The 13,832-nt window shown below is 33.9% G+C and overlaps 1 protein-coding gene across 1 annotated transcript in view; it reads left to right on the top strand.

The window, feature by feature from the left end:
* The window catches only part of LOC145258139 (THO complex subunit 1-like), an 84,902-nt gene extending 73,731 nt beyond the window's left edge, over positions 1 to 11,171 (top strand). The window contains exons 20-21 of the mRNA XM_080115920.1: positions 4,196 to 4,377; positions 10,999 to 11,171. Coding sequence (XP_079972046.1) covers positions 4,196 to 4,377; positions 10,999 to 11,109 — 293 coding nt within the window. The 3' untranslated portion in view covers positions 11,110 to 11,171. The remainder of the gene's footprint in view (positions 1 to 4,195; positions 4,378 to 10,998) is intronic.
* Positions 11,172 to 13,832: the final 2,661 nt, after the last annotated feature.

Here is a 13,832-nt window from a genome sequence, read left to right as displayed (position 1 = left end):
AAATAAAATTAGGGTAAATAAAGATCAAATGCAAATTTATTACAAACAAAACAAAATGAGATTTTTAATTTTTTTTAGGTGATTATATTTAAACACCCTGAAAAACTTGGTGGTAAAAAATTATGATCAATTGGGGTTTAAGGATCCCAGCAGATGAGAGAAAGAAAAGCAACAGCATTTGGTTACCAACATTTGTCGATTTTGACCTCCACACATGCACATTGGCATCTATAAACAAACAAAAAATAACAAGTTGTTTGTTTTTTTGCCAACAAGATTTTTTTTTTTTTAATGTAAATGGCATTTTTTTTTTTTTAATTTATTTATTTACAAAACCTAAATAAAAATATTTAAACAAAACTTTTTAATAAACAAACGATAATTATTTTACATTTTAATAGTTATATTATTTTTTTGGTAGGCATTTTAATCTTTAAATAAGGTGTTGTCCGTTTTCCTGTTTTTTTGTTTCGTTTTATTTTTTTGTTTTTTGTCAGATGATTGGATTGTTTATGTAGGAAAAGTTTTATTTTAAAATTCAATTTTTCTTCAAGCCATCCTTAGTGTTCATAAAGCTGGAAAACTGAATCACATTCAACATTCATTTTTATTTCTATACAATATTTTGTTTTCATATTTGCTTCCAATCATTTTGTTCAATGGGGAAGTTGACATATGAATCACAGTATTTTTGTACCATATGTGTTATTCATCCAGCGTGATTGTTTAGATCATAGACATGGATAAAGATTTCCGCTCAAAATTCACTCGGTGGAAATCTTCATAATATACATAAATATATATAATTTTTTTTTAAAATTTTTTTTATTTTTAGTAATATTGCAAGAAATATTTCGGATACTTCGGGGTGACTGGCTCAATTATCTGGTTGAAGATGGAAATCAAAGGTTGATCGAACGACAGGTTAATATTGCCTGAATAGAGAATCAGCTGCAGTAGTTGTCATGCATGGTTGTGCTGCCTGATATAAATAGTAAAAACCTCTAATATCTATTAGAATTTTGTGAGGTTTCCCAATTTTCACAAAGGGCTTGCACACACTTTTTTTTTTTCTTTTTGCATGAAACTAAATATAACTCATACTACCTCCATTTACAGTTAGCTGCTGTTTCCCAAAATTCATAATGATCAGTTAATTTAGAAGTGAATCCAGTTCTTATTTAGATTTCAACCTAATTAAAAAAAAATAGAACTACAGAAAAATCTTTATGATGTACATACCTGTCACAGAATGGAATTGTCATATTCTAAAAACCACGTAAATTGATCAAGTATTTTGCTTTTTATAAAGAAAATTATTTGTAAGCAATTAATGTGAATTAGTCAACATTATAAAATAAATCTGATATGTGTGAATTGTTGTTGAGTTATCTCTCTTTGATTTTTAACATATTTTCATTATGGTGAGCAAGACAGTTACTTCTCAAATACTCATAAAATTTTATTTTCTCAGTTAAAAATAAAACTACATGATCAATTGATGTGATTTTTGAATATGACATCTTCATTCCATGATGGCTACATGCAGGGTGTCCAAAAAGTCATTGAAAGGTTTGGAACTGAAATAGATTCTTTATTTTTTATATCTTCTTGTAATTTTAACACAATCTAAGACATTTGGAAATTTTAAAAAATTCAAACAATATTTATGAAAAAAATGTCTTAAATATTTTTTTGCTTTGCATATTTGTGCTTTTCCAAAACATAACCGACTGCAGAATCTCCGGATTTCAATTTAACTCCGTTATTTTGTTCCTGATGTTTTCCTTCAATTCTTGCCGTGTTTGCACAATCTCTTATATGAAAATCCCGTTGATAAGCTCGGAATCAAAACAATTTCACAACCTTCATACGTTGTTCGATGCTATTTAATTTCAAAAATATTTGTAAAATATCTGAAATAGAGAAAAAATAAGCATTAATGGTAAAATGACAAAGATTTAAAACTTTTCAGTGACTTTTAGACACCCTGTTTATCATAAGGATTTTTCTGTATTTTCTTTAGTCTTGTTTTTTTTTTGTTTTTTTTTAATTAAGTTAAATTCTAAGAACCATGAATCCTGTACATAGAAATAAATAAACATATAATAAACTTATAGATAATAGAAAGTTAAGAGCCAAAAGTATGAAATCAGCATCAGACCGATAGAGGAGGCGGGGGGGGGGGCTGATTATGTATCGAATGTTGGTAAGGCTCCGTACTTACTTTTTGGTGTGTGAGTCGGGGAAAAGAGAGTTGATACTAATTAGTCTTTCTCTCGCTTTTTTTCTTTCTTCTTTCTCTCCGTGAACGTTTTACCTTGCTTCATTTAAAATTATTTTTTGTAAATGGAATTTTCGAAAGGTTTTTGTTTAGTACTTTGCAATATCGCACTTTTTTTCAATAAATAATTCATTTAATAGTAAACAAAAAATGTATGTAAGTTATGCAAAAAGTAGTCACATAATTTTATTAAATACACAAACATGAAAAAAGTAAATAGACATCTTATCATTAATAATAAAGACTGCTATTGGATGTTCGGAATTTTTTAGATGAGAGTTGATTATTCGGATCATTTGGATTCTTCCAACTACTGTTCTCATCTTGAGTGTTATTTGCACAATGTTTCAGCTAATGTAACTTCCGATTTTCTTCAGGTGTTACTTGTCAAACTCAGAAATCTGCACAGAATTTCAAATGGAATCCTTTATTTAATCTACAAGAGCCTGTGGCAAAGTGGATAAAGTACTTGATGAAATTCAGTTGTTAAGTTACACTTCTGGAGGTTGAAGGTTCAATCGTCCGTGCAGACAACACTAAAAATACAATTGCAAATTAGTTAGGACTATCTATCCAGTCATGGCTGATGGAACAAGCGCATGCTACCCTTGTGGATTAAATAAAGAGTTCTGTTCAAAATTCTGTGCAGACTCCCAAGTTCGACAAGATACACTTAAAGAAGCTTGGGGATTACATCAACTGAAATGTGCAAATAACACTTAAGATGAGAATATGTAAGAAATTTCTTTTTCATACATCTCAATTTCCTCCCTGCAGAAGCAAATGAATTCCACAAACAAAAGCCATACCTTTAAACTCCAAAATTTATTCACAAGTAATAGCAATGAAAGTTCTTTGGTTCTGGTATAGTCCCTTTGCAAAATGTTGGCCCGATTTGCTTCCATACGCCTAGAGCCTTTAGTATGAATTGGAATGTTAGTTCATTGTTCCTTTGGAAGGATCCATGAATGTTCATGGTAAACTCGATGGGATTGATGGCGCCTATAATTAGGCATAATGTGAGCTCCTTGGGACTCAAGTTGAAATGAGATAAGATTCAATATTTGGTAAATAAACATGCAGAACAGTTCTTGACATCCTTGATTTGGATAGATTCAGCAATATAAGTTGTCTCTGCTTGTAGAAATGTGTCCTTCGTTCACCAACAGTTTGGTGTTCATGAAGGAATTGTCTTGGCTACCTCCTGTGGCAGCTGCTGTGTTTTTTGAGTCTATCCCGTTGCCGAATTTCTGTTAGACTGAAAAATAATAGCATGATACAAAAAGGGCGCCAAGCAATTTACTTGACTCATTCAAAATTAACCAATCACAGACCGGCTACTAGAACTGTGTGGCTGGCCTAAACAAGAAATGGAATTTCTCACAAATAGTACTCTGAAGAATTTAAATGTTGGTAACAGAGTGTCATGATGAACTGAGGTGAAATAATATTATTTCCCCTCTCGGATGAATTGGATAATTACTCTGTTCATAGTGAAAAGTGGAGCTTTAAGGTTTGTGATGATTTGACAATGATTGAGTCCACCTTTATGTTTACTTATAATGTGGATTTTCTGAAAATTCCAATGCTTCGTTGGTCGTTGTCACACATAAATGGCGATTCACGATCAACATTTAAATCTGGAAGACAAAAATTGTCAATTAGCATAAAATATTGTTTCAAACTTTTACGTCTGCTCTGTACAGCACCGAGTGCTAGCCATCAACAAAGGAAGCACAAATTTTTAATATATACAAATTGTTTTTGTGGAGTGTCGATTTAACTTCTTTCGTGTCTGTGTATAGAGGTGCATAAAACAAAAAAGGGAGAGGATAAATGATGACGTACGAGTTGTTTGCAAATTGAGTGTTTGTGCTGTTTATTAATGTTCTCTTTATGCTTTTGTTTTAGGCGGCAGTAGTGATGACCTACCAATCACCAAACAGCAAATCCTGGAAGTTGCAGAAGGACTTGGCAACGACTGGAAAAAATTGGCTGTAGAATTGAATTTCCTGGATGATCTAATTGCCTATTTTGATTCGGATAACGAAGATCTTGCACAGAAGGCTTTGAAGATGCTCACTGTGTGGTTTGTAAGTCGACATTCATAATTTGAAAGTGTTAGATTTATGCACCAAGAAAAGGCACTAGCTGTACATACCTGGCGTTGCCCGGGTGTGTTTCAATTTTTATTTTTGGCATTTCATTTTCATTGTTGTTTTAATTTTGCTTCAAATTGACCAAAGAGTGCCATAATATCTAAATTTAACTTTAAAGAAAAAAAATTGTGTAATTAAATAAAATATTCATTAACCTTTAATTTCATTCTCAATTCATTAAATAACTAAGCTGAAACACACTATAATTAATTTTACCGACTTAAATAAGAATTCAACTGTAATGTTGATCCCCCGATTTATCGGAGAGGGACCTATGTTTTCAGTGGCATCCGTCCATGCATCCGTTAGTCCAGACGATTGCCAGAAAACCGTCCATTAGTTTTTCCTGAAATTTTGCCACAAATTGTATTTCATTAAATAGATGTGCACAGTAAAAATAAATTATTTTGCGAAAATTCCCGTTGCGTCACCAGGGGCTCAAAAGAGGTCAAAAATGCCCCAAAATGACACGTTTTACCCTATAACTGTTGATCCATCTATTAGATTTTTCTGGAACTTGGCCAAAATGTGGAGCCCATTGTTCTTAATATAAATCCAGTATGGGTGACCCTGGCAGAATTCTGGTTCGCGTCCCCAGGGACTTTTAGTGCTAAAAACACCCCTTTTTGTGGCTCTTTTTTCATATTTCCCAACAAAAACTTGATATGTCTGACTAGTGGTTTTTCACGGTGGTCAACTCAAATATACATGTGTTAAGGCTTGAAACTTCACTGTTATCCATTTACACTGGGATTCGGCATCCTCATGGGCTCAAAAGAGGTAAAAAAATGTCCCAAAATGGCAAAAAATGACACTTTTTGCCCCATAGCGTTTGATCCATCCATATGATTTTCCTGAAACTTGGCCAAAATGTGGAGGCCATTGTTCTTAATATAAATTCAGTATGGGTGACCATGGCAAAATTCTAGTTCGCATCCCTCTGGGACTTTTAGGGCTAAAAAAAACATCCCTTTTTGGAGCTCTTTTTTCATATTTCTCAACAAAAACTTGATATGTATGTCTATGTAGTGGTTTATATGGTGCTGAATTCAATATACATGTCTTAAGGTATGAAACTACATTGTTTGTCCATTTTCACTGGGATTTAGTATTCCCAGGAGCGCAAAAAGGGGTCACAAATGTCCCAAAATTGCAAAATATGACACTTTTTACCCCCATAACTTTTGCCCCATCATTTAGATTTTTCTGAAACTTGGCAAAAATGTGAAGGTAACGTTGGCCCTTCACACTTCTCACATTCATCATTTATTCACTATTTTTTGTGGTGTCGTCTCACATGCAGCACCAGAGTGGGACCACGCACGCACGGTTTGTTTTAGTTAATTTTTCCTTAAGGTGAGTGGAAATAAACAGTAAAGTCAAGAAAATATTTTTTCTTCCTCTTACTGTCATTGAATTGCTTATTAAAAGTGGAGGATAAGTGAGAGGAGAAGGAATGATGGTGGGATCGAAACAAAGAAGGTGATAATTGTTTATGTAAATGTTCAGTTGATCAAAGTAGTTTTACGCCCACTTTCTTCTCTCTCTCTTCCATTTTTTAATTGGTCGAAACTCTAACAAATTATTTAACATTAGCTAATGAAAACACATGTGAGAGAAATAAACAAAATGAGAACAAAGCAAAGGGAAAATTCATCTGTTAACAAAAATGTTTATTCATGAGTGATAATATTAGTAGATAAATCTCAGTGAGTGAAAAAGTCCTCCTACCATCACTGAAATGTTACTAAGTAACATGATAAAGTTGACATTCAGATATATAACTAGCATTTCAGCCCGGTGTTGCCCTGGTGTTTGGAGGTGTGTGTTGAGCAAAAAAAAAAAGTGGTAGTAGGAAGGCAGGCTCGAACCCGTACCGCGAATGAGGAAAAGAATGGGGAAAAAAAGTGACGTCTTTGCTGTTACGACCACCGGCAAACCGGAAGTGACGTAGGTTTAAATTAAGGCTAGACAATCGAAAAGAGGGGATGACTTTAAAAAATATCGACAAAAATGCGACCCCTCCCTGTAGAAAAGTGCTCAGTTGAGGGTGAAGAAATGTTTTTAGCCAATTTTTTGATATTTGTTGTTTGAAGGGTCAAGGTTAAAAACGATACTGATCTTGTGAAAATCCGTCGCCTCTGTCGAAAGTTTTAGGCAGACATGCAAACATACATACATACATACATACATACATTTATATATTGGTAGCTTAAATTTTCGACCAAAACCGATTAAAAAGCTTGCCCTTTCTCTGAATACCCTTTATGCCAAATTTCAAATGTTTAGTCCAGAAAGTGTCTGAGTAATTCGGTAGAGACTGCAGGGGTCAAATTTGTTTAAACTTTGACACATATTTACACTTTTAATAAACAAAATAAAAAAATTTTAAAAAGTTTGTATTTTATTTGAAATTTTATAAGAAATATATGTTTATGAAATTATAAAGATAAAATTATTGAAATCAAAATAACAAAATTTCAAACATCATAAAAAAAAAAATGTATCCAACAATATTATTCTCAAAATAGGTGGTTTGGATTTTCCACTGCCACAGGAATGCTTGCAGATAATTATCGAAGTTTGCATCATTAGTCCCTCTCATGGCCCTAAATTTAATTTTATATAGACCCCCAACTACCTTCCACACATTTTTTGTGAATAGTATGGTCATTTGGATCAATAAAGTTATACCTGTGGTTTACCAAAGCATGGTTTGATAGTGCATTATAGGCATGCCAACCATTTGTCAATCTGTGTGCTTAGTCAAACATACTGTTAAATTATTGACAGTGAGGTTCCTACATCCCTTGTTTGAACTGATACCATCATTGTCGTATTTGTTTCTGTTGTTTCTGTGTTGAGACATTATGTTGAACAAAGATGGCATCAGAATCGGCAAAAGAATCAATGTAATCATGATTTCGAGTGTTAAGTAATTCTTAGTAACAAAGATGGCGGTGAAGAATCAATGCAGTCCCGATCTTGAGTCGTTTTGAGACAGAGGTGACGACAAACTGATTGACTCCAAAATTTGACATTTTTTATAATAACTTTTGAAGCTTCTGATTGGTTGATTATTATAACTGTGGTTATAAAAACAATCGTCAAAATCCTTGGGGTCATACCCTTATTACTGTCAAAAATATTTTAACAGTTTCTCGCTCCACCATACCAAGAACCCATTGCCCTTCACAATATCTTCAGTAGTATTTTCTGTACATAAATTTACTTTTGCCTATTTGTACTGTTCGACCAGGACCACCTATTTGTACTGGATTTCCAAGCATGCACAATGCGCAAATATCCTGAATATAATTACACCATTCAATTACAGTTTGCTGAGAGACGGCCATTTCTTTTGCTACATTCACTATTGGTTCTTGTAAGGTCAACCAATACAAAACTTGCAACAAATCATGTTGCCTTAGACGGCTACCTTCAAAGAATGAATCTGCTCTTATATTTAATGTGATCTTGCATTTGGGACAATCCCAACAAACATATCTTTTGCCCTATTCTGCATTGAGTATTCATTCTCCTTGGATCAGGACACTTTCGTCAGATTTGTTTGTCGGCTATCAAGCCATGCCTTTCCAACCATCGTATTATACTAAACGTGTTTGTAAGTTTTGTCTAATAGGTCTTTCATTACTATTTTGGTGATGCACCGTTCAGTGGCTGGCATTGCTTCAGAAACTAAATAGTTAATTAAACTAAAAGATTTTACTTTCCCGGACATCTTTTTTTTTTTTCTTTTTTTAAACGAATTTTCACCCCAAACAAGGCATAGTGCCACTTTGAAGTAGGAGGCTACGATCGGGAACATAATTTGCAGGGACATTATGAAGGGAGATGAGTAGCAAGATGTTTGTTCACATTACACTTGAACTTCTGCATATCAGTACAGTTGGGAAAGCAGAATCCTGGAAAGGAGTTCCAAAGACTTGCAGTTCTGGGCAAGAAACTATTGGAGTAAAAGGCTTTCTTATACCTAGGGATGTCTACTGTAAAGGGGTGGGACTTAGTAGCTTGTCAGGTTTTTCAGGGGTAGTCACGTCAAGGAGGTACAAGTTCTTGTAGTTCATCAGAGCATTCCCCATTAAAGTATTTGTAGAACAGGCAGAGGGATGCAACATTTCGTCGATGGGACAGAGGCTGAAGCCTAGATGTCAGTTCAAGACCTATCAGGTTGGCGACTCTCTTTTGAACCCTGTCCAGGAGTGAGAGACAAGCAGCAGATGCACCAGCCCAAATGTGACAACAGTATTCCATCCATGGCCGAATGTTGGCTTTATAGAGTTACAGGATACTTTCAGGCATAAGTAATTTTCTAGCACGGTAGAGAGAGCCCAATGTATCTATTCCAGTTCATGTTTCCTGTAAATGTTAGGCCGAGGAGTTTAAAAAAAGTACTTTCGGGTAATGTGTTCTTGGGCATTGCTTTTGGTGGTAGAGAAGGTTTCTTGTAATTATTGAAGAAAACAAGCTTAGTCTTGGCAGCATTGAATGTGACCATCCATCTTTGTCCCCATTCCACTACAGATTGAAGGTCATCCACTAGTGTTTCTGCCATTTTCTTAGATATGTGTTCATTTGTTTTCCCCTCATGCCTGTTATAGAGAGTGGTGTCATCGGCAAATATACCCATTTCCAAAACAATTTCATCAGGGAGGTCATTTATGAATATCAGCAATAATAAAGGTCCAAGGATAGACCCCTGAGGTACTCTACCCTCCCCTATTTTGTCCAATGAACAGTATATATGTTCAGAGACTACAGTTAAGATATCTACTGTTGAACAGGTTTGCCTAAATCCATATTGTTTGTCGGTCAGGAGTTTAGCAGCTGTTAGGTATTGGACTAGAGCTTGATTAACTAAGGACTCAAATATTTTGGCGAAAAGTGGGAGGAGGCTAATGGGGCGATAATTTAGTGGGTCAGTTCTTTCACCAGAATTCTTGAAGACTGGTACCACAGAAGCAGTTTTCCAGCAGTCAGGAAAGCAAGATTCGTTAAGCATTTATTGTAAAGTTTGGAGAGAATTGGAGCAACCTCAGCAGAGCATTTTTTTAATAGCACAGCTGGGATGAGATCGGGTCCACATGCTTTTGAGGTGTCTAGGTTTTTTCTGATACCATGTACCTGAGAAGGGGTGATTTTCAAATCGTCTAGTGTGGCGTCTGTCCGCAAAGGAAAGTCGAGGAGGGAGTGGTGTGCCGGGTCCAGTGTGGAGTTTGAGGCAAATTAGCCTTGTCGGTTGCCGTGCAAGCAACCTCATGATTGTTTGATAGTGGGAGAATCGTTGACTGCCCATTATTTACTACACTGTTGTAGATTTTCCAAAAATCACTTTAATACGTCTTTTGCTGAAGTTGATAATCCACTAGAAATTTCAAACTGAACCGGTTATTTAATGTACTGCCAGGGTAGATTGTGATCATGTTTTGGAATTTTTAAGATGAGGATTGATAATTCATATTATTCCGACTACTGTTCTCATCTTGAGTAGTGGAGTGGATTAAGTACTTGGTAAAATTCAGTAGTGAGTTACACTCTTCTGGGTGTTAAAGATTCAATCCTCAGCACAGACTGCACTCAAAAATACTATTTCAAATAACTTAATACTTCTACCAGATTATGGTTGACAGAATGAGAGTATGCTACACCCTGTGGATTAAATAAGGGGTTCCGTTCGAAATTCCTTGCAGATTCTCGAGTTCGATAAGATACACCTGAAGAAGGCTGGAGGTTACATCGATCAAAACATTATGAAAATAACACTCGAGATGAGAACAGTAGGACGAAGAATCCAAATACTAGATTGTTCTCGTTCTTTGTTTTATGCTCTTTGGATATTATGTATGAGTAGGCCAGTGGTTCTCAACCTTTTTTACATAGCGAGACACTATGAGTTTATTGAAATTTTTGCAGCACACCTATCATAAAAAAATTAGAACTTTTTACTCATAAAGCCTTTTAGCAATAAAAATTTTTTTTAAAAAGTTATATAATAATTTTTATTCACATGAATCAGCATATCCTATATTCAATACCTTATATAAAATAATAATGGTCAATGTCAGTAGGACAGTTGTGCCTGGTGTTTTTTAACTACTGCTGCAATATGTGAGCAAATGTGAGAGAGACACACTCTTAACTCTTTTTCAATATTTTAAAGTTTTTCACAATATTTTATTTTTAATGTTGTTTAAGTAAGAAAATCCTCCTTTACATAGTACGTAAGCAGTAAGATTTTGATGATGTTTTTAAAGTTGGAATTGAGTGGTGTCATCATGGCTAAGAAATTAAATGTCTATATTGAACAAAATGAAATTAAATGGCTTCCAGCTATCATCTCTTCACCAGTAATCATTCCATGGCATAGTGGTTGGGAGCTATTGGAGTAGGCACTAAAAAATCAAGTTGAGGAAAATAGTGTGAAGCGTGTTAAGAACAATATTTAATCTAATAATAATCTAATAATTAATATCGTCAAATTCTATATGTTTAACTGTTTTTAATTGATTTCTTTTTTTTTTTTTATTTCCTCAGGAAAATGAAGCTGAGCATGCTACACCAGCTTGCTTACGGACAGCGTTAAATGAAATTGGCCTCCTGGAATTGGCAGACCAAGTCTTTCCAGATGCTGATAGCAATAACTGAAACTAATTTCTAAAAAGAGGAGGAGAGAAAAATAAACAATCTCGTTAAGTCATTCAAAGCAACTCTGTCTTCTCCTTCCCTTCAAAATTTATTTTCATTTTGTCAATCGATCCTTTTTTTTTCTTTCTTTCTACTTTCTTCAACAAACAAAACTTTTTTTTTTCATTATCAACCTTCTTCAACACACAAAACTTTTTTTTTGTCTTCCAATTTTCAAGAACCAAAAACATTGACGCAGAAAATCCAGTTTCACACTAAAGTTAAAAAATCTTTTGACCCTTTCAGAATTCGTATTCAAAAGTAATTTCCAAAGAATCTGACAAATTTTCTATAAAAACGTTGTCTTCTTTCATCACTTGGTTAAACGAGAGCAACAGCAGTGAATATATGAAAAGCTAGGGTGTGATGGAGCTTTTAATTGGAACAAGGTATACTCTGTTATTCCAAAAATTGATCTTTTCTTTTTTTCTTTTCAAGTCAGTAACATTGAGGTAATTATCACTCTGATATATAATTTCAGCTTAAAACACTCATGGTGTTTAGCCATTCTGAAGAGTTATGATATGGTAAAATAGCTGTCTGAATGACTATGCATTTTACTCTCTCGCTATATATATATATATATGTGTGTGTGTGTGTGTATATATATATATATATATATATATATATATATATATATGAAATAAAATGGAGGTGGAAGGACCTGAATACTCAACGTTTCGCCCGATTTATGCGGGCTTCTTAGAAGCCCGCATAAATCGGGCGAAACGTTGAGTATTCAGGTCCTTCCACCTCCATTTTATTTCATATCGTCGGATTTAATCCAGCTCAACAATCATATGTATATATGTATATAAAGAGAGAGAAATATTTTTTATTTGCATCTGCATATTTCTAAGCATGCAGCATTCATAAATGATCTTCTTGATTTCTTCTTCTGTTTACATTTTGTTTCTTCAGGTGCTTACTTGGAATTAAACTTATTTTCAAAACAAAAAGACAGAAAAATTAAAAAAAAAAAACGTGCCCATCACCAAACGAATATGTCATATTTAAAAAATTATGTAAATTGATCAAATATTTTTTTAACTAAGAAAATCAAATTTTATGACAGACGTTATGCTTTGATCTGCCATGCTTAATAAATAAAGGATAAAGGGAGACAACTCAATTCGAAGTATTGAGATTAAAATTAGCCTTAGCTATAATAGCTATTTCTTATTAAAATCACTAAAAATCATTAAAAAAAATTTTTTACATTAAAAAAAAAAAAAATTGGTCGATGTATATAAATTTTGCAACACGACATTTTTATTCCGTGACAAAAGATTTTTCTGCAATTTAGTTTTTTTTGTTTTTTTTTTAAATAGGTTCAGTTCTAAATAAACACAAAATAACTATTTTTACATGTGTAATAAATGCTATATTTCAACATTTAACTAAATGTTCTAAATGCCAGTCTCAATTCCGAAGACTTCTTGTAAAAAACGCTTCCTGCACATTAATTTAAAAAAAAAAAAAAGCCATCACCAACAAAATTATTTTCTATAATAGAACACGCTAAAATGCCTAAAATACCAAACCATCACGTGATTCCCACCAAAAGTACTTATAAACATCTAAGCACTATATTCGGTGCTTATGTAGAATTTAAACTTATTTTCAAAACAAAAATTCAGAAAAGTCTTTCAAAGACTTTGATGCATGTACCCATCACAGAACGAAGACGTCATATTTCAAAAACTTACGTAAATTGATCAAATATTTTTTTTTAATTAAGAAAATCAAATTTTATGACAAAGCAAGACATTATGTTTTGATCCACCATGTTTTAAAATAAGGGGGGAGACAACTCAAGTCTTCTAATGACTATAATTTCCGGTTCTTCTTAGAAAGTATTAAAAAAAAATATGCAGACATAAATTTTCCGTCATATTTAATGAAATATATATATATATATATATATATATATATATATATATATATATATAAATAACTCAGTGGACCATTCGGGCATCTTGCTTGCTTGCACGCTTGAATCTTGTCTTCAACGATCGGGTGATTCTATCTTTTAAAAATGGGATGACAGGTGAATATATATATATCAGGTTGACATGAAATTAAGATGCTTAAAAAAGTAGTGGTCAGTAGGAGAGACGTTTGGAGAGTATGGCGGATGAGGCAGAGTTTCATAGGCTAATTCATTCAACTTCTTCAAGATCAGTTTAACAACCTTTGGCCGGCATTGGACCCTTTCTGTTGACTAATGCTGGCTGTTGCTATCAAAGTTTCTGATGCATCTTATCCATTTGTTGACAGTATTTTCCCGACGTAATAGATGAGACCGGTCGCAAACCATCAAACGGTCAGCATGATTTTCTTTTGGTGCAACTCTGGCTTTGGGGAGTATCATAGAGCGTCATTGGCATCTAACAACTGAGGTGAGCATCACTGTTTATTGTAAAGAACCTACTTTTCATCGCAAGCCACAACCCGGTCGAGAAACGGGTTGTTATTGCATAAAAGAAGGAAAGATAACGGCGTTTTATCTGGTTGTCGCTGAATTCGTGAGGCTTTGCTTGTCTTCTTAATCTCTCTCAAGTGGTTGGAAATCATTGTATACGTTACGTCTAATTTAAAAACAAGTTTTCAAACAATTATGCATGGATTATCTTCGACTAAGGCTCTTAATTGATCGTTGTCGACATCCGATGGCCGACCAC

The sequence above is a fragment of the Euprymna scolopes genome, chromosome 3 (assembly GCF_053919585.1).
Source record: "Euprymna scolopes isolate OS-2025 chromosome 3, ASM5391958v1, whole genome shotgun sequence".
In the NCBI taxonomy this organism is placed as follows: domain Eukaryota; kingdom Metazoa; phylum Mollusca; class Cephalopoda; order Sepiida; family Sepiolidae; genus Euprymna; species Euprymna scolopes.
This window is presented reverse-complemented; position numbering and strand designations above follow the sequence as displayed.